Source organism: Mobula birostris, chromosome 18 (genome assembly GCF_030028105.1).
Source record: "Mobula birostris isolate sMobBir1 chromosome 18, sMobBir1.hap1, whole genome shotgun sequence".
Lineage (NCBI taxonomy): Eukaryota > Metazoa > Chordata > Chondrichthyes > Myliobatiformes > Myliobatidae > Mobula > Mobula birostris.
Genome location: NC_092387.1, coordinates 39,997,995 through 40,025,231, shown reverse-complemented (window position 1 = coordinate 40,025,231; position 27,237 = coordinate 39,997,995). Strand labels below are relative to the sequence as shown.

At 45.1% G+C, this 27,237-nt stretch overlaps 1 protein-coding gene across 1 annotated transcript in view; it reads left to right on the top strand.

Moving 5' to 3' along the window:
* ptpn20 (protein tyrosine phosphatase non-receptor type 20) overlaps positions 1–27,237 on the top strand; it is a 412,353-nt gene that overhangs the window by 50,664 nt on the left and 334,452 nt on the right. Inside the window, exon 3 of the mRNA XM_072282567.1 lies at positions 12,171–12,331. Within this exon, the coding sequence (XP_072138668.1) occupies positions 12,171–12,331 (161 nt within the window). The remainder of the gene's footprint in view (positions 1–12,170; positions 12,332–27,237) is intronic.

Below are 27,237 nucleotides of genomic sequence, written 5' to 3'. Positions count from 1 at the left end.
TGTGTGTGTGTGAGAGAGAGAGAGAAAAAAATTGGATGCATTGATGAGGTGAGATTGCTGAGAGAACGTTTGTCTGGAGTACAGACAGAGGTTTAGCCTTATGGTTTCAGTACATAAATTTGACATAATTATCACTTTCCAATCACATACTGAAGCTCAGTGCTGGGCTTTGATGTGTAAGCCAGGATGATACTTCAGTGCCTCAACAAGGGAATGTGGGTGAGAGTGACAACACCTCAAAAGTACTTACTGACTGGGAACTCTTTTGAGATCTCTATGAATGTTTCATAGATGTAAATTCCCATTCTTTCTAAGGAAATTTCATTTTGTAGAGATCTGATTCACAGAACACATCTCTTAGACGATTTCTGAGGGAATTATTTGGTTGTCTTTTAACCCACTCCTCACACAGGATATGGTCCTTGCTTCTTGTGTAGCATGCTTGGATTATTGTTTTATCTTTTTTTTTCAATCGGAGTACTTTCCAGGCAACAAGTCTTCTGGGATCTCAGCGGTGCACCCAATATCGGTGTTCTGGAATAAAAACAGAAAATGCTCAACATTTCAGGCAGCATCTGTGGTGAGAAAAGCAGGGTTAGTGTTTCAAGCTGATGCCATTTAGTCAAAGCCATTTTCTATCTTCATATTTCCAGCACCTGCAGTTCTTTTGTTACTTAGGTTAGAGTTTGCTGAGCTATAAGGAGGAGGAGTGGAGAGCCAAGACAAACCCTATCCGTGCTTTGGAGCAGTTTTCTGAATGGTAGCTTCCTTGTTTCTCTTTAGAAGGTTATGAGTCATGTTCGAATCTGATGACTAAATAGTCATAGTCATACTTTATTGATCCCGGGGGAAATTGTTTTTTGTTACAGTTGCACCGTAAATAATAAATAGTAATAAAACCATAAATAGTTAAATAGTAATATGTAAATTATGCCAGTAAATTATGAAGTAAGTCCAGGACCAGCCTATTGGCTCAGGGTGTCTGACCCTCCAAGGGAGGAGTTGTAAAGTTTGATGGCCACAGGCAGGAATGACTTCCTATGACGCTCAGTGCTGCATCTCGGTGGAATGAGTCTCCGGCTGAATGTACTCCTGTGCCCACCCAGTACATTATGTAGTGGATGGGAGACATTGTCCAAGATGGCATGCAAATTAGACAGCATCCTCTTTTCAGACACCACCGTGAGAGAGTCCAGTTCCATCCCCACAACATCACTGGCCTTACGAATGAGTTTATTGATTCTGTTGGTGTCTGCTACCCTCAGCCTGCTGCCCCAACACACAACAGCAAACATGATAGCACTGGCCACCACAGACTCGTAGGACATCCTCAGCATCGTCTGGCAGATGTTAAAGGACCTCAGTCTCCTCAGGAAATAGAGACGGCTCTGGCCCTTCTTGTAGACAGCCTCAGTGTTCTTTGACCAGTCCAGTTTATTGTCAATTCGTATCCCCAGGTATTTGTAATCCTCCACCATGTCCACACTGACCCCCTGGATGGAAACAGGGGTCACCGGTACCTTAGCTCTCCTCAGGTCTACCACCAGCTCCTTAGTCTTTTTCACATTAAGCTGCAGATAATTCTGCTCACACCATGTGATGAAGTTTCCTACCGTGGCCCCGTACTCAGCCTCATCTCCCTTGCTGATGCATCCAACTATGGCAGAGTCATCAGAAAACTTCTGAAGATGACAAGACTCTGTGCTGTAGTTGAAGTCCGAGGTGTAAATGGTGAAGAGAAAGGGAGACAAGACAGTCCCCTGTGGAGCCCCAGTGCTGCTGATCACTCTGTCGGACACACAGTGTTGCAAGCACACGTACTGTGGTCTGCCAGTTAGGTAATCAAGAATCCATGACACCAGGGAAGCATCCACCTGCATCGCTGTCAGCTTCTCCCTCAGCTTCTCCCCCAGCAGAGCAGGGCGGATGGTGTTGAACGCACTGGAGAAGTCAAAAAACATGACCCTCACAGTGCTTGCTGGCTTGTCCAGGTGGGCGTAGACACAGGTAGACGATGGCATCCTCAACTCCTAGTCGGGGCTGGTAGGCGAACTGGAGGGGATCTAAGTGTGGCCTGACCATAGGCCGGAGCAGCTCCAGAACAAGTCTCTCCAGGGTCTTCATGATGTGGGAGGTCAATGCCACCAGTCTGTAGTCATTGAGGCCACTGGGGCGCGGCGTCTTCGACACAGGGACGAGGCAGGACGTTTTCCACAGCCCAGGAATCCTCCGGAGCCTCATACTCATATTGAATACATGGCGAAGTACTCCACATAGCTGAGGGGCACAGGCTTTGAGCACCCTGGTACTGACACCATCCGGTCCTGCAACCTTGCTTGGGTTGAGACGTTTCAGCTGTCTTCTCACCTGTTCCGCTGTGAAGCTCACTGTGGTGGTTTCGTGTGGGGGAGGGGTATAGTCATGAGAGCAGGGTGGGGGACTGTGAGGAGGGGGAGGAGGGGTAGGAGGGGAGAGTGGAATATGTGTTGGTTGGGGGCCGTCAACAGATGGCTCATGTGTGGGATGGGCAGGGGCCACAATGTCAAATCTGTTAAAGAACAGGTTAAGTTCATTGGCCCTTTCCACACTGCCTTCAGCTCCTCTGTTGCTAGTTTGCCAGAACCCAGTGATGGTCCTCATCCCACTCCAGACCTCTCTCATGTTGTTCTGCTGGAGTTTCCACTCAAGCTTCCTCCTGAACCTGTCTTTAGCCTCCCTGATCCTGGCTTTCAGGTCCCTCTGTATTGCCCTCAGCTCCTCCCTATTTCCATCTCTAAACACCCTCTTTTTAGCATTCAGGATGTCCTGTACTGAAGGAGTGCACTTGGGACTTTCCCCAAAGTGAGATTATGTAGACAGAATCCGGGTTTAAAATGCCCAATTCACGGGCATCGCCTTCATATGATTGGGTAATGTTATTAAATTCACAAGTTTGACGCATGTAAAGTACATTTGTTTAGTCCTTCGAATGGCAGAACTAGTTTCTCTCTCTCTCTCTCTCTCTCTCTCTCTCTCTCTCTCTCTCTCTTCCTTCTTCACTCCTTCCCACTTACAGACAAAATTGACACATGACATCTGTAAAAACAGAACCGATTCAATACCAAGAATGGACTGTAGACTACCAGTCAGATCAGTTCCTCTAGGTTTATTATGTTAAAGCTGTTTTGTCTCCTATTAAAGTGGATTGATATATCAGTAAATAGCAGAATAAAAATTTACACCAGTGAATGAGACCATTTGGCCCATAGTATCCATGCCAGTTTACTTCTAAAACACTTAAACATTCCATAAAGAAACACTGGAATATTAAATGGATAGAAGCAATTTACGCACACAATTGCTATGTTTAATCATTGCCCAGTAACAAAGGTCAAACATTTCAGGCAAGTTTTATAACTGTAGAGGCACAGGAACATAGCTCTGAATCATATTTAAAATTACTGCTACTATAGGTCAAAGTGGTTAGTTGCTTGAAAGTGGCACGTCTGTAACCGGTACAACAGTGTTTGTGAAATTACCATCCATTACATCCAGGTCAAGCTGCCACAGAGTAAAGAATAAGGTCATTTATCTGTGCCAAAATGCATCGTAGGACCATCATTGTACAAGTCACAGAACATTGTTTCAGTCTGCAAGAGATTCAAATTTGCATGGGGTTTCACTCCCTTAAGGATTCAAGGCGCCTTATTGTTCCGTTTCTGCATTGTGATTGTTCTGAAGGCATTTTAAGTTTTCTATGCTCTTTATTCGTTTCTTTGATTCATCCATAAACAATCAAAGGGAATCTTTCTGTTGCTGCACACCAGCTGAATGCAATCAGGGGTAAAGTGACCCGGGCCACCTTTTCAAGCTTGTAACATGATCTGCAGAATGCCAGGGCTACAGCTTTCTGACTGTGTTTCTGAGGACTCTACATGCTGCTCTGACAAACAATTGAAGACAGCTTGTGACCAGTAGAATAAAAAGGCTCAAGGTATTTCTGTGAAAGTCTCCATTGGTCCAGTAACGTTGCCATTTTTTGGATTATGTTGTCATATAAACCAAATGGTAAAGGAGAATTAAAGTCATTTCTTTGTCAGCACTTGCTAGAAGATTCTGAGAATATATAGCATGGGGTAACGTAATTGGTGGAAATATACATAATTCATAACCACTGACATTGAGTTGGGGTTTTGCTTTAAGAGGCTGATCTGACATGATGAATTTTTATGTGAAGACTTCTTAGCATGCTTTTGTGTGTGGGTTTTGGAGTTCAAAAAAAATGTGTTACGGATTTCATTAAACATAAAACACCTCACTTTGAAAACCTACATTGGTGACCCCGATACTCTAGGATGATTCTGGAGTTATTGAACATGTTAGCTAAAGTGGTCGCTTTGAAACTATCGGAGTTTTGGGAGCAAAATGCTGTCGCTTGGTTCATACAAGCTGAGGCCCAGATCGCTCTGCACAAAAACACTACCAACGACACCAAATTCTACTATGTGGTACCGTTGCTCAGCAGGTTCAGGACAGTGAGAGTGGTGAATCTGCTTGAACAGCCGCCCGAGCACGACAAATACCGATCACTGAAAACTCACCTTTTACAGACTTTTGGACTATTGGGAGTCTCAGCACACATAACAGTTGCTGTCCTTGCCTGGCCTCAGTGATGCTAGGCCTTCGGAGCTAATGGACCGTATGCTGTCTCTCCGGGGAAATCACCGTTCTTGCTTTATATTTAAGAAACTCTTCACGAAGCAAATGCCTGAACATAAGAACATAAAGAAATAGGAACAGGAGTAGGCCATCCGGCCCATCGAGCCTGCCCCGCCATTCAATAAGACATTGCTTATCTGTCCGTAAACTCAGCTCCATCTACATGCCTTTTCCCCATAACCCTTAATTCCCTTACTATGTAAAAACCTATCTAACTGTTCCGTTAATATATTTAGTGAAGAAGCCTCAACTGCTTCCCTGGGCAGAGAATTCTACAGATTCACCACTCTCTGCGAAAAACAGTTTCTCCTCATCTCCATCCTAAATCTTCTCCCCTGAATCTTGAGGCAATGTCCCCTAGTTCTAGTCTTGATCAAGTTTGCATAGCTCTCGCTATTGCAACAGTGAGAGACTATAGATATCTTGATAAAATGGCTGATAGTCTCCACTCAGCCAGGGAGTGGTGCATCATTACTTCTCCTTTCTCTACCTCAATAAGCCGGGTTAGCAAGGCCCCCCACATGAGGATGCCCACACCTACAAAGCAGACGATGCCGGGCCTGTACTTTTACCGTGCGTACTTTGGTTGGAATGCCATGAAGTACTGGCTGCTTTGCAGCTTTGACAGTGCCAGTGTATCAGGACATCAGAGGTCTGTGAACATCGTGAGTTCCAGCTGCCAGGGTCGTCTGCTGTTCATTACAGACACCCTTTGAGTGCGACGCTTCCTGTGCGGCATGATTGCTCAAGTGAGTGTGGTGATGGCATCGCCTATTGATGAGAAGGCAAAGAGCGACGAAACCTCGCTGGAGGCTGCCAACAGCAGCAGAATCCAGACTTGTGGGACATGGCAGTTCACGCTCTACTTCAGTGGACAGCGTTAAACATGGGACTTTGCCCTGGCTAAAGTGGCTAGATCTGTGCTTGGTGCAGATTTCTTGTGTGCCCAAGGACTGTTAGTCAATCTTAAGAACTGGACGTCAAGGTCTTTGGGTTGTTACCCTGCTCTCCTAGTAGGTTCCCCACAACAACGCTGTCAAGCACACGCACTGCTGCATTTGCATTTACTTGACTGCAGGGTGAATTCTCAGACCTCGCCAAGCCCACATTCTCTACTACTATCGCAAAACATGGGGTTGAGCACCGTGTTTGCACAACTGGCTTGCTGGTCCAGAAAAGCTAGCAACTGTGAGGGCAGAGTTGGCCAACATGGAAAGCCTTGGAATCGTATGCTGGTCAAGTAGCTCCTCCATATGGTCCCTAAGTCCAATGGTGGTTGCTGCCCATGTGTTGATTACTAACGCCTTAACGAAGCCACCACCTCCAATTGTTACCCAGTCCCACACATTCAAGACTTATTGGCACTTTTAGCCGGAATGTTCATTTTTTCCAAAGTCGATCTAGTTCGGGGTCACCATCAGATGCTTGTCTGCTCAGAGGACATTACCAAAACAGCTATGATAACCCCATTTGGTCTTTTTGAGTTTTTGTGCATGCTATATGGACTGAAAAATGCAGCACAGACTTTCCAATGGCTGATGGACTCTGTATTAAAAGAACCTGATTTTCTTTTTGTTTACCTAGATGATATCCTTATTGCCAGTGCATCCAAATTCCAAACACTTATCTCGTCTCCACACACTTTTCAAGTGCTTAGGCCAACACAGGTTGATTAATAACCCTGCTAAATATCAGTTTGGGTTATCAACGATTAACTTTCTCGGCCATCACATCTCTGCAGAAGGTGCGAATCCCCTCCTATCAAAAGTAGCTGCTGTTATGGATTTCCCACCGCCCCACACTACTGAAAAAACTGCAGGGGTTTTTAGGCATTGTGAATTTCTATCATCGCTTCATTCTACAAGCTGCTGAACTTCTGCTCCCCCTGTTTAGTGCGCTAAAAGGAAACACCCCTAATCGCGTTCTTGACTGGCCAGCAGACATGACCAGGGCATTTGTTGATACCAAACAAACTCTTTCTAATGCAACTCTACTGGGGCACCCACTCCCCAATGCACCCATAGCCATTACTACTGACGTTTCAGACTATGCTGTGGGTGCTGTGCATGAACAGTTGGTTGGAGGTGTGTGGCAGCTGCTTGCCTTCTTCAGCCGGTGGCTCCATCCTGCCTAAAGGAAGTACATCAGATTTGACTGTGAGCTTCTCAGTCTCTATCTGGCTGTCTGCCATTTTGTTTTTGTCTAGAGGGTCACTATTTCACAGCGTTCCTTGACCAGAAACCCCTCATGCATGCGATGGCCAAACTATCAGACCCTTGGTCCATACGTCAGCAATGCCACCTGGCCTACATATCATTGTTCACAACTGATTTACAACAAGCCAAAGGGAAAAGTAATGATGTGGCTGATTGTCTCTCATGGCCAGCCATTGAGAACGTACACACAGGGGTTGACTATGCTGGCATGGCAGCTGACCAAGTTACTAACCCAAAGGTCCAGGCTTACCAAACAGCAGTCATGGGCCTGTGGTTGGCTGACATTAAGTTTAGAGAAGCTGGGGTTTCTCTCCTGTGCAATACCTCAATGGTCGTACTCACCCGATCATGCCCCCAAACTGGAGATAGACTGTTTTTGACTCCATTCATAGTGTGTCGCATCTGGGCCGGAAGGCCTCACAGAAGCTGGTTGCTCTAAAGTTTGTTTGGCGCAGCCTCAGGAAGGATGTCAATGCCATGGACATGGCATACTGGTGTTAAAATGCCATGGACATGGCATACTGGTGTTACAATGCTATGGACATGGCATACTGGTGTTACAATGCCATGGACATGGCATACTGGTGTTGCAGTGCCACGGACATGGCATACTGGCATTGCAATGCCATGGACTTGGGTTCAGCTCTGGTGCTGACTGTGAGGAGTTTCTATGTTCTCCCATGACTGTCAGGGTTTTTCTTGGTGCTCCAGTTTCCTCCCACACTTCAAATACATACAGGTTAGTAGATTAATTGATCTCATGGATGTAATTGGGCAACACAGGATTATTGTGCTGGGACACCCCATTACTGTGCTGTATCTCTAAATTCAGACCATCAGGAGGGAGGTAGAGGAGCCTCAGGACTCACACCACTAGGTTTAGCGGCAGTTATCACTCCTCAACTATCAGGCTCTTGTACCAGAGTGAATAACTTCACTCAGCCCATCATTGATCTGATGACACAACCTTTGGACTCAGTTTCAAGGATTCTACAATTCACGTTCTCAATATTATTTATTACTTAATTATTATTATTATTATTTTGTTTTTCTTGTTGTATTTGCACAATTTGTTGTCCTTTGCACATTGGCTGTTTGTCATTATTTTTGTGTAGTTTTTCATTGGTTTGTTATGTACCCCGTAACTGGGTTGCCAAACCAGCAGAAATGGATCACTCAGTTGGAGTCTGGATTACTAGAACTAAGAAAGTTTTATTAAAGAAACAAGCAACACAGTACTCTAATCAAAAGGATAATAAATGCAACGGTTCAGCAATGATAAGCACACATGTACACAGAATTAAGATAACAGGATCAATCAAGCTCTATCGTTGTCTGGTGGTAAATGACCAGTTTCAAAGTGACGCAAAGTTCAGTTCAATTTAGTTCAGTTCAGTTCGCAGTAATCGCTGCCGTGGGAGATGGACAATGGGGGGAAGGAGAGAGAGAGCAAAACGAATGAATATTCAAACGGCTTCCACACAGACCTTCGCAGTCAGCTTTCGGGCGAGCCCTTTGTGATGTCATCTGAGGTCACCGACTGTGACCCTCTCCGTTTCCAGATACGATCGTTTCTCTGCGGTGAACCTGGCACCCAGGCAAGGGTGGACACACACCAGGTTCCCGCCGATCGTGCCTTTCCACCCTGTGCGTCTATGGCTTGATCCGCGACCAGCCGTCCAAAACTTCCCACCGACTTGTGGGAGACTTACCGCTTCCAGGTTCTTGTTACCTCGGGTGTCGTGTGTGTGCTGCCTTAGCAAACCTGTCCCTTTTTATCCCCCTGCTGGGGTATCGCCTGTCCATCACTTCAAATAGTTCAGGGTTCAAAGGGGGAGCCGATCTTGACAGCTCTCCTTCCGTTAAACTCTCCCGTCCCTTCATTAACATCTCCAAGTGCTGCTCCATTGTTTTCCTTATCTCTCTTTCTCCTGAAGACAGGTGGCAGACCAACTGCTGATCCCACTGGTGCCAGCCCAGGCCAGCTAACATCTTAATTTATGTGTATTCTCGTCACAGGTTCTATTGTGTTTTGTTATATCTATTGTGAATGCCTGCAATCAAATGAACCTCAGGTAGTACTGTATATGGTGACATGCAAGCACTTTGATAATAAATTTGCTTTGAACGTGAATGTTGAACTTTGAGCACGGACTGTCGGAATTGTTCAGCCCCAAGTAGAACTGGAGTTAGGAACAAAATAATACAAAGTGGTAAACTCAACAGCCTCCAAAAAGAGGCACAGAATCTTGATTAATTTACACGTGGGCAGTGAGTGAGGTGCTGGCAGCATGCCAATTCTGTGTTGCCTGCTTTTTTTGATGATCACACAGTCTGGTCAGTGCAAATCACTTCACTCAATGACTGGATATCTGAACAGATGCTTGACACCTGCTCAAGTTGGTGTCCGGTCTATTGTCATATGCACAAGTACATGTATGCACTGAAAAAAATTGCTTTCTGCAGTATTACAGGCACATGGCATCAGAGAAGCAGGATTCAAAAGAAACATATACAGCTTCTACAAGAGAAAACACAACTGGAAATAAATAAAATGTCCAATGTGATCAAAGTTGTCAAAGAGCTCATAGCCTTGGTAAATTTAGTATATTATTTTTATAGTTACCAAGGGGCAATAGAAAATTTCTTTGCATGTCATCCATAGAGATTATTTCATCACATCAGTACATTGAGATGGTACAAGGGGGAAACAATAGAAGAATACTGAATAAAGTGTTACAGTCAGAGAGAAAGTGCAGTGCAGGTAGCCAGTAACGTGAATGGGACCGTAATGAAGTAGATTGTGATGTCGGGATTCTACCTTGACCATTCAACAGTCTTATTATGGAGAGATTGAAGCTGTCTTTGACTGATGGTACTATACTGAGGTATTCATTAGGGTTGTTGAGGTTGGTTCAAGAACTGGATGGTTGAGGGGAATTTGCTGTTGGTGTGGGATTTAGGCTTCAATGCCTCCCACCTGGTGGTAACTGAGGCAGCATGGTCCGGATAGTGGGAAACTTTGATGTTACCTTCTTCAGGTAGTGCCTCTGTAGATGAACCTCTTGCTTCTTTTTGGTACATTCTTACATGGAGATACAAGAGGCTGCAGATACTGGAGCATGGTCAAAGAGAGAGCTGCTGGATGTATCTGTGGAAGGGGATGGACATAGGATGAGGCCCATCAGCTTGGTCATATTACTGACTGTTCAACCATGACAGCTGTGATAGGTATCATCGTCAGCATGGACAAGCTGTGCTATAGGGGCCTGTTTCTGTGATTCTGTGAACTCACTGCCATGCTCTGTAACCTTTCCAAGACAAAGAGGCACTCCACCAGAAAGTCAGGAGAGAGTCAGGAATGCTGGCAAGCTGAGAATTGTATTTGCTTGCAAAATACAATTTCAGAAAGGAGCACTTTAAATCTCAGAAGGGGGCGAAGCACAAGCAGTGGATGGACTGCACAATAATCTGGATAACTTTCCGTCCTGTCCCACCCACAAATACAGGAAATGGGAGCAGGAACAGGCCACTGACCCCTCAAACCTGTTATGCCAGTCAATATAATCATGGCAGATTTACCCCAGGCCTCAGTGCCTCTTCTGTACCAATTCTCCATGGCCACCCCTTCCCCATTGCCCTCAATTCCATGATTCTTCTACAATGTACCTGCCTCCATCTTAAGTACTCCCAGTGATGTAACCTTTGGAGTAGGGATTCTTGAGATTCATCACCCTCTGAAAAGTAAATGTCCATACCATTCTGTTTTCAATGACCAGCTCTTTCCTTAATCTGCATGCCCTTACAATCAGATACTTGCCATCCAGACATTACATCCCTAACAGCAGGACCACCCTCATACCCTTTTGATGTGGACCCACACTTGGGAACCGCAGTTACTGTTTTAATGGCCTGTTACGTTCACCTGCTCTCATTGGCCTCGGCTGAACAACTTCATCATTGCCCTGGAGATAAGTTCTTATTGGGAGAATCAAGGGATATGGGGACAGCATAGGGAAAGTAGTGTCGGGGTAGAAGGTCGGCCACAATCTGATTGAATGATGGAGCAGGCTTGAGATGCTAAATTGCTTCTGTTTCTTATCGGGCATTTGTGCTCTCAACAGAATCCCTGCATCAAACTAGCCACTAGGCTGAATCAAATTTCTTTACCTGAGGAAATATATGCTGGCTTTGGAGGTAGTGCAGAGCAGTTTTACCAGTTTGATTCTGTAGCTGAGGGGGTTAATCTACCTGAGACGATACTCATCGGTACAGAGAGGGAATTTTATAGTAAAATATAAAGTTATGGAAGGGTTATGTAAGATGGAGACAGGAAAGTTATTTCCACAGGTAAGTGAGACTAGAACTAGGGGACATTGCCTCAAGATTTGGGGAAAATAGATTTATAATGGAGATGAGGAGAGTAGTGAATGTGTGGAATTCTCTGCCCAGGGAAGCAGTAGGGTCTACGTCATTAAATATGTTTAAGACAGTTAGATTTTTCCATTGTAGGGGAATTAAGGGTTATGGGGAAAAGGCAGGTAGGTGGAGCCAAGTCTACAATCAGATCAGCCATGATCTGATTGAATGGTAGAACAGGCTCGATGGGCCAATTGGCCAATTCCTGCTCCTATTCCTTTTGTTCTCAACTATCCCATTTAGTAACCAAATATTTGAAAATTTTCTCCTGAGTCTAAAAATTACTATTTTATCTCAGATAATAACTAGCTATATCAGCTGTTAACTACCTAAATAGGCAGTAATAACATTGCTCCTAAATGCAGCAGCCAGGATTTGAATACATAAGCTTCTTAGCTTGTTAACCACAGTTGACCAGGGTAGCCAATTGTTGCCCATTTTGATGTTGCTGTAGTAATCAGGATCATTAACATCTCATTCCATTTCCTTGGCTAAGTTCACAGTCCCAGGATGCAAGACAGAGGCAACTGTTGATCAACCTTGCCGACTAATGATTGTACATTTTGCAGACCAAGTTTTTACACAGAGAGTGCTGTACTGCCCAGAATGCACTGCCCGGGATGGTGTTGGAGGGAAAACAGTAGATGTATTTAAGAGACTCTTGGACACATGAATGTGCAGAGAATGGAAGGGCTAGTTTAGATAGGTTATTAATTACTAGTTTAATTAAATCAGCACAACATTGTGGGCTGGATGACCTGTTCCTGTGTTGTATTGTTCTATTGGTTTATTGGAAGAGATTTAATCACAGCCTTCATTTTTCACCTTACTTTACAGATGCTCCCTTCAGTTACATTATCTGCCCCTGGTCAGTGCTACTGTCAATGAGTGGTGAAGTGTCGTTCAGAAGTAATGCCTCAGGTGGGGACGTCTACACCTTTACTGCCCCAGAAATACTCCAGGGGAGACCCTCGAGCTCACAGCTTGCGATAGAAAAGGTAAGCAGCAAATCACTATTTATCTCAGACTCCCCAGAGCGTTTGGTGCACGTGCTCCCAGGAATGGCGCTTGCAGGGCTAAGAGATTCAGAAGCAATAAACGATGTGCTGGAGGACCTTAGCAGATCATGTAATATCATGAGAAATCCAGCGTTGGACTCTGCCTGGTCAAGCCCACCGTGGAGCTTTGTGTTTTCTTATACAGGGCAAGGGGGAACTAGCTGAGTAAGCCAGAATTTATAGAGTTATAGACTTTGCACTACAGCAAAGAATCAGGCCCTTCAGCCTATCTAGTTCATGTTGAAATGTTATTCTGCCCAGTGGACCTGCACCGGTACCTCTATATTGTTCCCATCCATGTACTTATGGAAAATTGGAGATGTTAGAAATCTGAACTATAAATGGAAGATATTGGGGACAATGTTCCCAGCAGACGAAAAGAGAAATGGTTAGATTTTAAGGTCTGGGACTCTTCAACAGAACTAAGAGAGAGAGAGAAGCAAGTTAGTCTATGATGCAGAGCATGTGGGAAAAGGTAATGGGTGGAATACAGGGTGAGTAGACAGAATTAAACTATACAAGTGAAAGAAATAGGTAAAAAAGGAATGTCTCAGTAGGCTTCAATATGCAACAATATTCAGACCATACGCATTACACAGATGAAGGAAATTAACCTCCCCTTAACCTCCATGTTAATTCACCCTGCTGGAATATGTTGCTGCTATATCACCCAAGTGTAATATTCATCATCAAGTGTAATATTATGTGCTGCGTCGTATGGAGGTGGCTGATCATGTTCTCCATGACCCTGATTGTTCTTGCCAATTTTTTCTACAGAAGTGGTTTGCCATAGCCTTCTTCTGGGCAGTGACCCCAGCCCTTATCAATATTCTTCAGAGATTGTCTGCCTGGCGTCAGTGGTCACATAACCAGGACTTGTGATATGCGCCAGCTGCTCGTACGACCATCCACCACCTGCTCCCGTGGCTTCAAGTGACCCTGATCGGGAGGGGGGTGGTGGGGCTAAGCAGGTGCTGCAGCTTGCCCAAGGCTCAGAGAGGGAAGGAGCACCTTGCACCTTCTTTGGTAGAAATGTGTCTGCACCCTGCCACCCAACATGTAATATTGCTATGTGGATTATGGCATCTCTGTCTTACCCAGGTAGTGGCTTATCTTAAAACACTGTACCAGTGGGCTGGATGTCCTACATAAATGGTACATCAGATAGGAAGTTTATGACTCTGAACAAATTTTGCTTGCTTCCTCTGCTTGTTTGCATCACAGTTATGGAGGTGGCAGAGGATGGGGAAACCACCCAGGTTTAGTTCACTAAGCTGCCTTCTGCCTGGCCCCACTCATAAAGCCTTCTGGAGGTAGCAGACCAACCCAGTTCTCATGTTATTACAATTCAGTTCTTACATTGTTTAACTGCATGATACAGCACAGGAAGAGGCCAGCATATCTATGCGAGCTCTTGGGATGGCAAGGTAGAGCATTTGTTAGCACAACGCTTTACAGTACCAGTGACCTGGGTTCAACTCCTGCCGTTGTGTGTAAGGAGGTCGTACGTTCTTCCTGTGACCATGTGGGTTTCCTCCAGGTGCTCTGTGGGTTCCTTCCCACAGTCCAAAGACATACTGGTAAATTGGTCATTGTAAATTGTCCCCTGATTAGGCTAGGGTCAAATCAGGGGTTGCTGGGCGGCCTGGCTCGAAGGAGTGGAAGGGCCTACTCTACAACATACCCCAAAAGATAACTAAATAAATAAAACTGCCTAAGAAGGTGGTGGAGGCAGACAACCTCACAAAGTTTAAGTGTCATTTGGACACGCATTTGAATCGCAAAATGATAGAAGGCTATGGACCGAGTGCAGGCAGATGGCATGCTATAGACAGGTACTTGATGTTCAGCATAGGCACAATGAGTTGAAGGTCCTGGTTCTGTGCCTTATGACTCTCTGACTCTATCTAAAGGGTACTTAATTCCTCCCTTTTTTTTTGTTCTTCACTTCCCCTGTGTTAAATATATATAAGTTCCTTCTGAACATTAGTACTGGATTCACTTTGACTGTCCTAGCAGGCACCCATTCCAGCAGCCTATAGGCAGAGAGACGCCCTTCCCCTTCTGGTGTTTGCCAGTTACTCCAAGTCTGTGGAATCTGTTACTGCCAAACCACCCGCTGTCCCCAACCCCTCCAGCTTATGCTTCTCGCCTGCCAGTACCCTGCTGTTTATTTTTGATGTTTCTGGTTTTAAGGTACAAATTGGCCAAATGAAACTGAGTCATGGAAGGAGCTCAGGAGCCTGAATCATGTTCCTATGCAGTGCTTCCTTCAGTCTGAATCACAGGCATTGATCTGATCTCAGTCGGTGACTGAAGCCCACTCTCTCTGTGTCATAGAAAAGGTGCAATTCCCTGACAACACTTTGGTATAAGTTGCACTTTTGCACTTACTGTCAAAGCCCAGACATGTTGTAAATTGATTATGAACCCAAATGGCAGCAAATGACATTAATCTGCAACCCAAGAGATAAAACTGTCCTTCGATGTGTGTGTATATTTTATGTTATCATGGGAATCATAAACAGGATGTGAGATTGATTACCATACAGAACCAAATTACATATATTGTGCAGGATATTACTCTTTGAGGTTATTTTGAACTCCGGTAGGAATGCAAACCTATTTATTTTGTTGAAATTCTAGTGAAGTAGCTGATAACCTCATTTCATATGAACTCCTTAAAGCAGAGCATCACATAAGCTCTCTGGGCTCCACTCAAGTTCTCTTTCTGAATCTTTCCATCTTTCCACCTCCCTTTACGACATCCATTACAACTAAATCTTGTCCTACACCAAATTTTTTTCGACAGCATCAGAATATTTTATTACACTGAAGAGGCTCTGTAAATGTAGGTTGATTTTACTCAGCAGCTTTGCACTGATTTTGTGCATTTCTTTCCGATGTATCTTTTTATATAGTTTCCTTTTTCTTCTTCGAATAAATTTCCCATTGTGAATACCATTGGAAGGGTATCTTGACTCAGGAGTTCTCCTGTGATTTATATCATCATCAGAAATCAGAATTACCTTTTAGGTTACTTTCTACCCTTCTTAAGAAAATGTGAGGATCTAGTCCTGAAAATAACTGAAATGTGCAGTAAATAGTCACTTCAACAAGGAAGCTTGTTAATTCTTGCCTTCTTAATTGTTAATTCTTTAATTCTTAAATAATTTGTTTTATATACTTCTTGTGAATGTTGTGGCGAGGATGCTGCGGCAAGTAAGATTTTCATTGCACATGTATTTTTGCATATGACAATAAATCTGACTTGGACTAAATTATGGATCCAACTTGATAAGATTTTGACTTGTGACGGTGTAAACTCAGTGAAACTGCTATACTAGCCTGTTATATATTTCTACCATTGATTCCAAGGCAAATAAATGTTGGGAAGAATATAAAATCTCTGCATGCTAGCATTTGCTTGCACTAATGCTCAAGGTTAAAATGACCCCTTTCAGTTTTAATATGGTACAGTTATCTTAAAAGCTCAAAGTGAAGAGCTCCTGTTTCTTATTCAATATCCCCACGTAGGTGGGATTGCTATTCACACAAAAAAAAAAGAATGAAGCTTCAGAAGGAAGGAGACATTTGTACTTTGAATTGGACAAAATGCGGAATTACACTCAGTGGCCACTTTATTAGGTACACCTGTACAGCTGCTCATTAATGCAGATATCTAATCAGCCAATCATGTGGCAGCAACTCAATGCATAAGAGCATGCAGATATGGTCAAGAGTTGTTCTTCAGACTGGATATCAGAATAGGGAAAAATGTGATGTATGTGACTTTGTCCTTGGAATGATTGCTGGTGCCAGAGAGGGTGGTTTGAATATATCAGAAACTGTTGATCTGCTGGAGTTTTTATACACAACAATCTTTAGAGTTTACAGAGAATGCTGTAAAAAAAACAAAAAATACATGCAATGAGTGGCAGTTCTGTGGGTGAAAATGCCTTGTTAATGAGAAAGGAGAATAGCCAGACTGATTCCAGCTGACAGCAAGATGACAGTAACTGAAATAATCATGTGTTACAACAATGGTGTGCAGAAGAATATCTCTTAACACACAACACTTCAAACCTTGAGGTGGATGAGGTACAGCAGCAGCCCAGTGCTGTACACGCTGCTGGCGCACGACTGCATTGCTAGATCCAGTTCAAACAGAGTCAAGATGCTGACGACACAACAGTGATTGGCCTCGTCAACAACGATGACGAGACTGCATACAGAAAGGAGGTAGAAAGGTTGGCAGAATGGTGCAAACACAGCAACTTGAGTCTTAACGTGGACAAGACCAAAGAGACGATTGTGAACATTAGGAAGGAGCAGGCTAACCATACCTCGCTGCACATACATGGCTCCTTGGTGGAGAGAGTTAGGAGCACAAAATTTCCGGGAGTGCACATAATGGGCGATCTCACCTGGTCCCTTAATATAAACTCTTTGGTCAAGAAAGCACAGCCGTATCTCCACTTCTTGAGGAGACTGAGGCAAGTGAGGCTCCCCCACCTCCCCAACATTTTAACCACTTTTTACCAGGAGCACCACTGAGGCTGTCCTGACCAGCAGCATCACCATCTGGTACAGGAATTGCAAGGTATCTGACCATAAGTACCGACAAAGAATTGAGAGGACTGCTAAGAGGATCTCGAGGGGGTCTCTGTTCCACCCATAAGGGAGATTTATCAGGGGGCGCTGTGTATGCAGGGCCTTTACCTTTGTCAATGATCTTTCCCACCCATCCAACAATCTTTTTGACGCCCGCCATAGGCAGGAGGTACCGTAGCAGTAAGGCAAGAACTGTTTGGATGAGAAACATTTACTTCCCCCAGGCAGTAAGACTACTGAACTCTCCTGTCGCCACTTACAAATCTCATCTTATATATCTCATATATATATATATATATATCAGCTCCTGACTGACAAGATCAAAGAACTGGAGCTGGATGTACTCTGAATCAGCTGCGGGGGTGGGGGGAGGGGGGAGGGGTTTGAACACCTCATAGGGAGACATTTACTGAGGTGGTTACACCCAGAATGCAGGCTTTGGATAGTAGATGGGTGACCACCAGGAGAAGTAAGCAGTTAGTTAGGCCATTCCACTCAACACTAAGTATACCCCCTTGGATGACCTATCATTGCACAGTAGCAGCAGCCAGACGAGTGGCAGGGTTGCAGGCTCTGAGGCTCAGCACGGAAGGGTTAAACAGGGAGGGTGATGGTGATAGGACTCAATAGTTTGGGGATGGATAGGAGATTCTGTGGCAATAAAAGAGACGCCAGGAGGGTGCGTTGCCTCCCAGGTGCCAGGGTCCAGCATGTCTGAAAGCAGTTGCAGAATGTTCTCCAGAGGGAGAGTGAGTAGCCAGAGGTCATGGTGCACGTAGGCACCAATGATATAGTGCCACAATGAGCGCTCGCAGGACTGGACTCAAAGGCAGACCGTCTCTACCATGGTAGTCACTGGCACCAGCTCAACGCAGGAGCAGAAGACAGCAGACTCTGTCACAGTGAGCTTGAATGAGGACTCAGCTCAGGAGCGGAGGAACAGCAGACTCCCCTTGAGGAGAAAGGAACAAGAGGTTAGACGTAGGGGTACCAGCAGAGCCTCGGAGGCACGACTGAGTGACACCACAAAACAAATCATTCCCCTTCGACGCACAGTAGGACTCCGCTAACGGAGCACAGTGAGAATCCTCTTTAAATAATCGTAGTTACAAACAAGAGACAATCTACAGCTGCTGGAAATCCAAGCAAAACACACAAAAGGGTCTCGGTCTGAAATGTCAACTCTACTTTTTCCATAGATGCTGCCTGGCCTGCTGAGTTCCTCCAGCATTTTGTGTGTGCTGCTTAAATAATCATAGTGTAGGTTTTCATAAATAAAACAGCAAAGGCATGTTCGGTTTAGAGGAAGCTTCTTCATTGTTCACCAAAACGTGGTAGAAAAAAACTTCACGCCATTACGTCATCATGGCATTTGAGCATCTGAAAGTGAACCCCAACTCAGTGTTGGTGGTTGTGAATTATGTACCTGTATGTTTCTGTCCATTACATTACCCGACACAGGCGTCCCCAGGATTTATCAAAAGGGGCATTGTGGGCCTGTCTGGAGCTCGGACGAGCCACTCAGGTCGGGTCCCGTGTTCCATGGGTGGAGGAACAGCAGGTGCCTCTGGCTCATCCAGAGGTGTGTTGACAAGCTCATCGTCATGTTGTGGCACCAGGGCCATGGTAGCAGAATCCTCCAAATCTTGGTGGACCAGTTTAAGGTGATCTACTGAAATACATTCAGGTTTACCCCACCTATCTATGATAAAAGTCTTTTCTTTCCATTCCAAAACGTGGAATGGGCCGTCGTAAGGGGGCCTAAGGGGATGCTGGAGTGCATCATGGCGGACGAAAATGAAAGAGGGAGACTGTAGGCCAACAGGGACTCAGGAGTGCTGTTCGTCATGATGGGAAGAAGGATTAGGTGCAAAGGAAGTGAGGTGACTGAGAAGGGCGGTATGCTGCTGAGAGGCCGCCCAGGCAGTCATGGTGTCAGAAATAAAGTCACCTGGCACTCATAACAGTTGCCTGTATACAAGCTCAGCTATGGACGACTGCAGGTCCTCTTTTGGAGCTGTTCCGAGCAGGACCCACAGGAGACAATCATGTCAACACTCATCCATCAGGGAAGTCCTCAGAACAGTGTTTAAGGAGCAGTGAAACCACTCACTTGGGTCATTGGATTGGGAGTGATACGCTGTAGTGTGATGTAGCCTAATGTCGAGGTTCTGGGCCATCGCAGCCCGTAGGTCTGACATGAATTGGGGACTGCGGTCAGAGGAAATAGCAGATGGGGTGTCCAGCCGAACAACCTGGGTGCTGGTGAATGACTGAGCCACGTCTGTGGCCGTCATCGACGCTAGAGGGACAACCTCTGGCCACCTGGTTGTACAGTCCACCATGGTAAGGAGGTGTGTAAAAACACAGAATGGGTTAAGAGGACCAGCCATTCCACATTGACATGGTCAAGCCATTGCTCAGGGACCTCAAAAGGTGCTAGTGACACCTGAACATGGCAGTTAATTCTTTTCCTGCTGTCACAGCACACAGGCTGCAGCCCAATCACGCACGCCCTTTCTAAGGCTGTGCCACACAAACTTTAATGCAACCAATTTCTGTGAGGCCTTCTGGCCTTGATGCAATAGACCATGATTGGAGTTAAAAACAATATGCTTTCAGTTTGTGGGCACAAAGGAATGAGCACGACCGGTTGAGGAAAAACCCCAGCCTCCCTGAACTTATTGTCAGCTAACTGCAGGCTCGTGACTGCTGCTTGGTAAGCCTGGACCTTTGGTCAGTAGCTTGGTTGGCTGCCATGCCAGAATAGTCAACCCCTATGTTTGTGGCCTCAATGGCAGGCCGTGAGAGGCAATCAGCTACGGCATTATCTTTTCCCTTGATATGTCGTATATCACTTGTGAACTTGGATCTGCAGGCAGACCCAAGGGTCTGATATGTTGGCCATCGCGTGCATGGGGGATTTGTGGTCAACGAATGCTGTGAAATGGCAACCCTCTAGAAGAAAATGAAAATGGTGGGCAGCCAGACAGAGACCGAGAAGCACACAGGCAAACATGCTGCACTTCCTTTCAGAGGGGTGGGGAACGGGGCTGCTGGCTGAAGAAGGGGACTGGCTGCCACTTGTCTCCAACCAACTGTTTGTGCACAGAGCCCACAGCATAGTCTGAAGTGTCAGTAGTAATGGCTGTAGGCGCATTGGGGAGTGTCTGCACCAGTAGGAACGTGTTGGAAAGAGCTCATTTAGTGTCATCAGATGCTTTAATCACGTCTGTTGACCAGTCTAGCACGCAATTAGGGGCGTTGCTTTTAAGGGCACTATACAGGGGGAGCATAAGTTCAGCAACTCACAGAATGAAGCAGTGATAGAGAACTCCTGTACTTTTTTAGTTGTGCAGGGTGGTGGGAAATCCATAGTAGCGCTGAATTTTGATGGGAGGGATTTTGCACCCTCTGCAGGGATGCAATGGCCGAGAAGGTCAATGGTTGACAACCCAAACTGGCTTTTAGCAGGATTAATAATCAACCTGTATTGGCTTAAGTGCTCAAAGTGTGTGGAGATGTGATACGTGTTCAGGTTTGGATGCCCTGGTGACAAGTATGTCATCTAGGTAAACAAGAAGAAAATCTTAAGTCCTTTAATACAGAGTCAATCAGACATTGGAAAGTCAGCCTATACGGCATGTGAAGAAACTCTGAGGCCAAGTGACGTTATCACAGCTGTAACTGATGGTAGCCCCTAACTAAGTCTACTTTGGAAAAGATTAACTTTCTGGCTACACGTCTTGAAAAGTCTTGGAGGTGGGCGACTAGGTAACAATCGGTGGGGGGGGGGAGGTGACCTTGTTAACGTGTGGGTAATCGTCACAATGGCGGCAACCACTATTGAACTTGGCGACCGTGTGAAGGGGCTATTTGACCTGTGTACATTGCCAAACCTTTCCATGTTGGCAAACTCAGCCTTCACGGTTGCCAGCTTTTCTGGGTCAATCTGTGTACGTGGGCATGGACCAGCAGGCCATTTGTGGAAATGTGCTCACCTCCATGTTTTGTGACTATAGTTGAGAATATGGGCTTGGTGAGATTTGAGGATTCACCCAGCAGTCGAGTGTACTCACATATAGTGGTGCATGTGCTTGACAGTCGTTGTAGGAAACTTGATGGGAGAGCAGGGTAACGACCCAAAGTCAGCAAGTCAGCAGTTCTCAAGATAATCCAACAGTCCTTGTACACACAGGAAATCAGCGCTGAGCAGAGATCTAACCACTTTAGCCAGGACGAAGTCCCTTGTGTAGCATTGCTCACTGAAGAAGGGCGTCACCCATCATGTCCCCTAAGTCTGGATCCTTCTGCCATTGGTGGCCTCCAGTGAGGTTTTGTCACTCTTTGCCTTCTGATGAATAGGTGATGCTGGCAGCACACTCACTTGAGCACCCATGTCCCACAAGAAGCGTCGTCCTTAAAGGGAGTCTGCAATGAACAGTAGATGACCCTGGGAGCTGAAACCCACAGTGTTGACAGATCTTTGATGTTTCCATGCGCTGGCACTGTCGAAGCTGCAAGGCGGTTGGCACTTCCCAGTGTTAGTGGTAAAAGCACCGTTCTGGCAGTGTTGGAGGCCCTGCTGATTGGGTTTATTGAGGTAGGAAAAGGAAGAAGAATGATGCACCTTTGCTTGGCTGAGTGTAGACTATCAGCCATTTACCAAGCTCCCTATAGTCGTTCACAGGTGAATTAGCAAGGGCTATGTGAACTTGCTCACGCATTTCCTGCAAAAAGAATTCTTTAAAAATAAAATTTGTTGATTTTCCAGGAGAGACAGCATGTGGTCCATTAGCTCCGAAGGTCTAGCATCCCCCAGGCCAGGCAAGGAGAGCAACTGTTTGGCGCATTCAGGCTCCGATAGTCTGGAAGTTTCTAATAGGTGACTTTTCATCATGCAAATTTTTTTGTGTTCAGGTGGGTGTATAAGCAGACTCACCACTCTTGCTGCCGTGGAATTACTGAGCGATGCTACAATGTAGTAATATCTGGTGTCTTCTGCGGAGAATGCTCGCAGCGTGAATTGGGCTTCGCCTTTACAAGCCAAGTGACGGTATTTTGCTCCCAAAACTCCGGCAGTTTCAAAGTGACTGTGTTGGCTGACACATTCAATAACTCTGGAATCATCTTAGAGCATCGGGGTCATCAGTGTAGTTTTTTGCAAATAAAATGGCAGAGGCATTATATGTTTAAGGGAAACTGTAACAGCTCCTTTATTGTCCACCTAACACAGAACACACGTCATTTTGTCATCACATCAGACCAGCCTCTTAAAGTGAACCCCAACTCAGTGTCTATGGTTGTGAATTATGCATATGTTTCCATCTGTTACATTACCCTACAATAGAATGCAGGAAACACATGCCGATCACAATTAATTTGACAAGATTAAACAGGGAGCCCTAGGCTTAGTGGCTGTAACAATTATTAAATACAGGTGCTCGAGAAACCCCAAAGACCAATGCTCTCTGGCAAGCTACAGAGGCCCACAGGGCTTATGACATATAGGTAGAGGGGGGAAGAGGTTCTACACAGTGAGTATAGGGAGTTAGGGAAGAGACTGAAGAGCAGGACCTCCAAGGTTGTAATCCCTGGATTCCTCCAAGTGTCACGTGTTAGTCAGGGCAGGGCTAGATCTTACAGATGGATGAGCAGCTGATGAACTGGTGCAGGGGGTAGGGTTTCAGGTTCTTGGATAATTAGAACCTTTTCTGGGGCAGGTGTGACTTGTACGAGAGGGATGGGTTGTACCGGAATTGGAGGGAAACCAATATCTTGGTCAGGAAGTTCACTAGTGCTACTCGTGAGGGTTTAAACTAGTTTGGCAAGGGTATGGGAACCAGAGCACCAGGTCAGAAAGTGCAGGGTTGGAGAGGGAGGTGGATGTCAAGGCCAGTAATAACAGGCAGGAACAAAGTAGTAGATATGATGGGACAGATAGTTTGAAGTGTGTGTATTTTACTGGATATTATGAGTAAAGGTGATGAACTTAGAGTATGGGTCAATACATAGGACTGTGATGTTGTGGCCATTACAGGGAACAGGTTGAGATAGGGACAGGAATGGGTGCTTAATATCACAGGGTTTCAATATTCTTAAAAAGATAGAGAGGGGTTTGAGAGAGATGGCAGAGTTGCGTGACTAATTGTGGGCATTATCACTGCTGTACTCTTAGGGAATATAAGGGAGGGCTTGTTCACTGTGTCCGTATGCATAGAACTCAAAATTGGAAGAATGCAACCTTTCTGATGGGATTGTACTACAGACCACCCCAATAGCTACCAGGTCACTGAAGAAAAGATGTGCAGGCAGATTAAGGAAGTTGTAAAACAAAGGAGTTGTTGTCATGGGGGGACTACAACTTCCATAATATAAATTGGGACCTTGTTAATGCAATGGGTTAAGATGGGGCAGAATTTATTAGGTGCACTCAGGAGGGTTTCTTAAATCAATATGTAGATAGTCCAATGGAAGGAGGGGCTGTATTGATCCTGATGTTGGGTAATAGAAACATATAGAAAATAGGTGCAGGAGTAGGCCGTTCAGCCCTTCGAGCCTGCACCACCATTCAGTACAATCATGGCTGATCATCCAACTCAGAACCCTGTCCCTGCCTTCTCTCCATACCCCCTGATCCTCCTTTAGCCAGAAGGGCCATATCTAACTCCCTCTTAAATATAGCCAATGAACTGGCCTCAACTGTTTCCTGTGGCAGAGAATTCCACAGATTCACCACTCTCTGTGTGAAGAAGTTTTTCCTTATCTTGGTCCTAAAAGGCTTCCCCTTTATCCTCAAAGTGTGACCCCTCGTTCTGGGCTTCCCCAACATCGGGAGCAATCTTCCTGTATCGAGTCTGTCCAATCCCTTTAGAATTTTATATGGTTCAATTAGATCGCCCCTGAATTTTCTAAATTCTAGAGAGTATAAGCCTAGTTGATCCAGGTATCAATCTGGTGAACCTTCTTCGTACTCCCTCCATGGCAAGAATGTCTTTCCTTAGGTTAGGGGACCAAAACTGCACACAATACTCCAGGAGTGGTCTCACCAAGGCCTTGTACAACTGCGGGAGTACCTCCCTGCTCCTGTACTCGAATCCTCTTGCTATGAATGCCAGCACACCATTCGCCTTTTTCACCGCCTGCTGTACCTGCATGCCCACTTTCAATGACTGGAGTACAATGACACCCAGGTATCGTTGCACCTCCCCTTTTCCTAATCGGCCACCATTCGGATAATAATCTGTTTTCCTGTTCTTGCCACCAAAGTGGATAACCTTACATTTATCCACATTAAATTGCATCTACCATGAATTTACCCACTCACCTAATCTATCCAAGTCACCCTGCATCCTCTTAGCATCCTCCTCACAGCTAACACTGCCGCCCAGCTTCGTGTCATCCGCAAATTTGGAAATGCTGCATTTAATTCCCTCGTCTAAGTCATTAATATATATTGTAAACAACTGGGGTCCCAGCACTGAGCCTTGCGGTACCCCACTAGTCACTGCCTGCCATTCTGAAAAGGTCCCGTTTATTCCTACTCTTTGCTTCCTGTCTGCCAATCAATTCTCTGTCCACATCAATACCATACCCTCAATACCGTGTGCTTTAAGTTTGCACACTAATCTCCTGTGTGGGACCTTGTCAAAAGCCTTTTGAAAATCCAGATATACCACATCTTTGTTCTACCACACTCCTCAGTGCCCTCCCATTCACTGTGTAAGACTTACCCTGGTTGGTCCTACCAAAGTGCAAAACCTTGCACCTGTCTGCATTAAATTCTCTCTGCCATTTTTAGCCCATTTTTCCAGCTGGTCTAGATCCCGGTGCAAGCCATGATAGCCTTCCTTGCTGTCCATTACACCCCCAATATTGGTGTCTTCCACAAATTTGCTGATCCAGTAAACAACATTATCCTCCAGATCATTAATATAGATGACAAACAACAATGGACCCAACACCGATCCCTGTAGCACTCCACTAGTCACAGGCGTCTCTTTAGAGAAGTAACCATCTCTCTGGCTTCTCCCACAGAGCCAATCTGTAATCCAATTTACTATCTCACCATGTATGACAAGCGGCTGAATCTTCTTGACCAATCTTCCATGCAGAACCTTGTCAAATGACACAACATCTGCTGCTTTGCCTTCATCAGCTTTTCTGGTAACTTCCTTGAAAATCTCTATAAGATTGGTTAGACTTGACCAACCATGCATGAAGCCGTACTGACTATCCTTAATCAGTCCATGTCTATCCAAATATTTTTATATCCAGTCCCTCAGAATACCTTACAATAACTTTCCAACTACTGATGCCAGGTTCACCTGGCTATAATTTCCTGGTTTATTTTTAGAGCCTTTCTTGAACAGCGGAACATCATTGACTATCCTCCAATCATCTGGTAACGGACCTGTTACTAAGGATGATTTAAATATCTGCTAGGCCCCTGCAATTTCTGCATTTGCCTCCTGCAGGGTCCGAGGGAACACCTTGTCAGGCCCTGCAGATTTATCCACCCTATTTTGCCTCAGGATTGTCAACACCTCTTCCTTTCTAATCTGTTTAGGGTCCATGAAGTTAATGCTGCTGTGCCTCACTTCTATAAAGTCTGTGTCCATCTCCCGAGTAAATAAAGATACAAAAAAAATTAATTAGGATCTCTTTTGGCTCCATATATGGATTACCAGTCTGATCTTCGAGAGGACCAATTTTGTCCCTTGCAATCCTTTTCTTTTTAACATATTTGTAGGATCGCTTAAGATTCTCCTTTACCTTGTCTGCTAGTGCAACCACATGCCTTCTTTTAGCCCTCCTGATTTCTTACTTAAGTGTTCGCTTGCATTTCTTATACTCCATAGGTACTCCATTTGTTCCTACCTGCCTATATCTGCTGTGCACCTCATTTTTTTTTCTTAACAAGGGCCTCAATATCTCTTGAAAACCAAGGTTCCATACATGTGTTAACTTTACCTTTTATCTTGACAGGCACATACAAACTTTGTACCCTCAAAATTTGACTTTTGAAAGCCTCCCACTTACCAAGTACACTTTGCCTAAAAACAGCCTGTCCTAATCCACACTTGTCAGATTCTTTCTCATACCATAAAAATTGCCCTTTCTCCAATTTAGAGTCTTTACCTGTGACCAGATCTATCTTTTCGCTTTTATACCTTTCTAATTTCTCAGTTCCACCCATAATGCTTCATTAGACGAGTTCTCCGATGTGTCCTGACTGAGCAATGTCACAACATTTTCCCTGTCTAGTGATGCTATCCCACCTCCTTTAATCCCTCTGGCTTTGTCATGTCTAAAACAACTGAACCCCGGAATATTGAGCTACCAGGCCCGCCCCTCCTGCAACCATGTCTCACTAATGTCTACAATATTATAATTCCAGGTGTTGTTTGATGCCCTGAGCTTATCTGCCTTTTTCTGCCTACGATACTTCTTGCATTGAAACATACGCAGTTCAGGACACTAGTTGCACCATGCTCAACCTTTTGGTTCCTGACTTTGAAGGAGGTTTTAATAATATCTGTCTCCACAACTGTTTTGGCACTGTGGTATCTATCCCCCTGTAACTCTAGTTTAAATCCACAGTGCAGCACTAGCAAACATTCCCGCTAGGATATTAGTCCCCTTTCAATTCAGGTGCAAACCATCTCTTTTATACAAGACCCACCTTCCCTAGAAGAGAACCCAATGATCCAAAAATTTTATGCCTTCCCTCCTACACCAACTCCTTAGCCATGTGTTAAACTGTATAATCTATTTCTGGCCTCACAAGCATGTGGCATGGGTAGCAATCCTGAAGTCACAACCATGACCTTTAACTCAGCACCTAACTTCCTGAGCTCATTTTGCAGAACTTCATCACTCTCCCTACCTATGTCATTGGTACTTACGCGGATCATGATCTCTGGCTGTTCACCCTCCCACTTAAGAATGCTAAGGACTCGATCCAAGATTTCCTGGACCCTGGCACCCAGAAGGCAACATCCCATCCGGGGATCTTGGTCTCATTCGCAGAACCTCCTTTCTGTTCCTCTAACTAATGAATCCCCAAACACCATAGCGTGTCTCTTCTCTCCAGTTTCCTTCTAAGTCACAGAGTCAGACTCAGTGCCAGGGACCTGACTGTTGTGACTTTCCTCTGCTAGGTCATCTGCCCCAAACAGTATCCAAAGTGGTATTCCAGTTGTTGAGGGGATGACCACAGGGGTACTCTG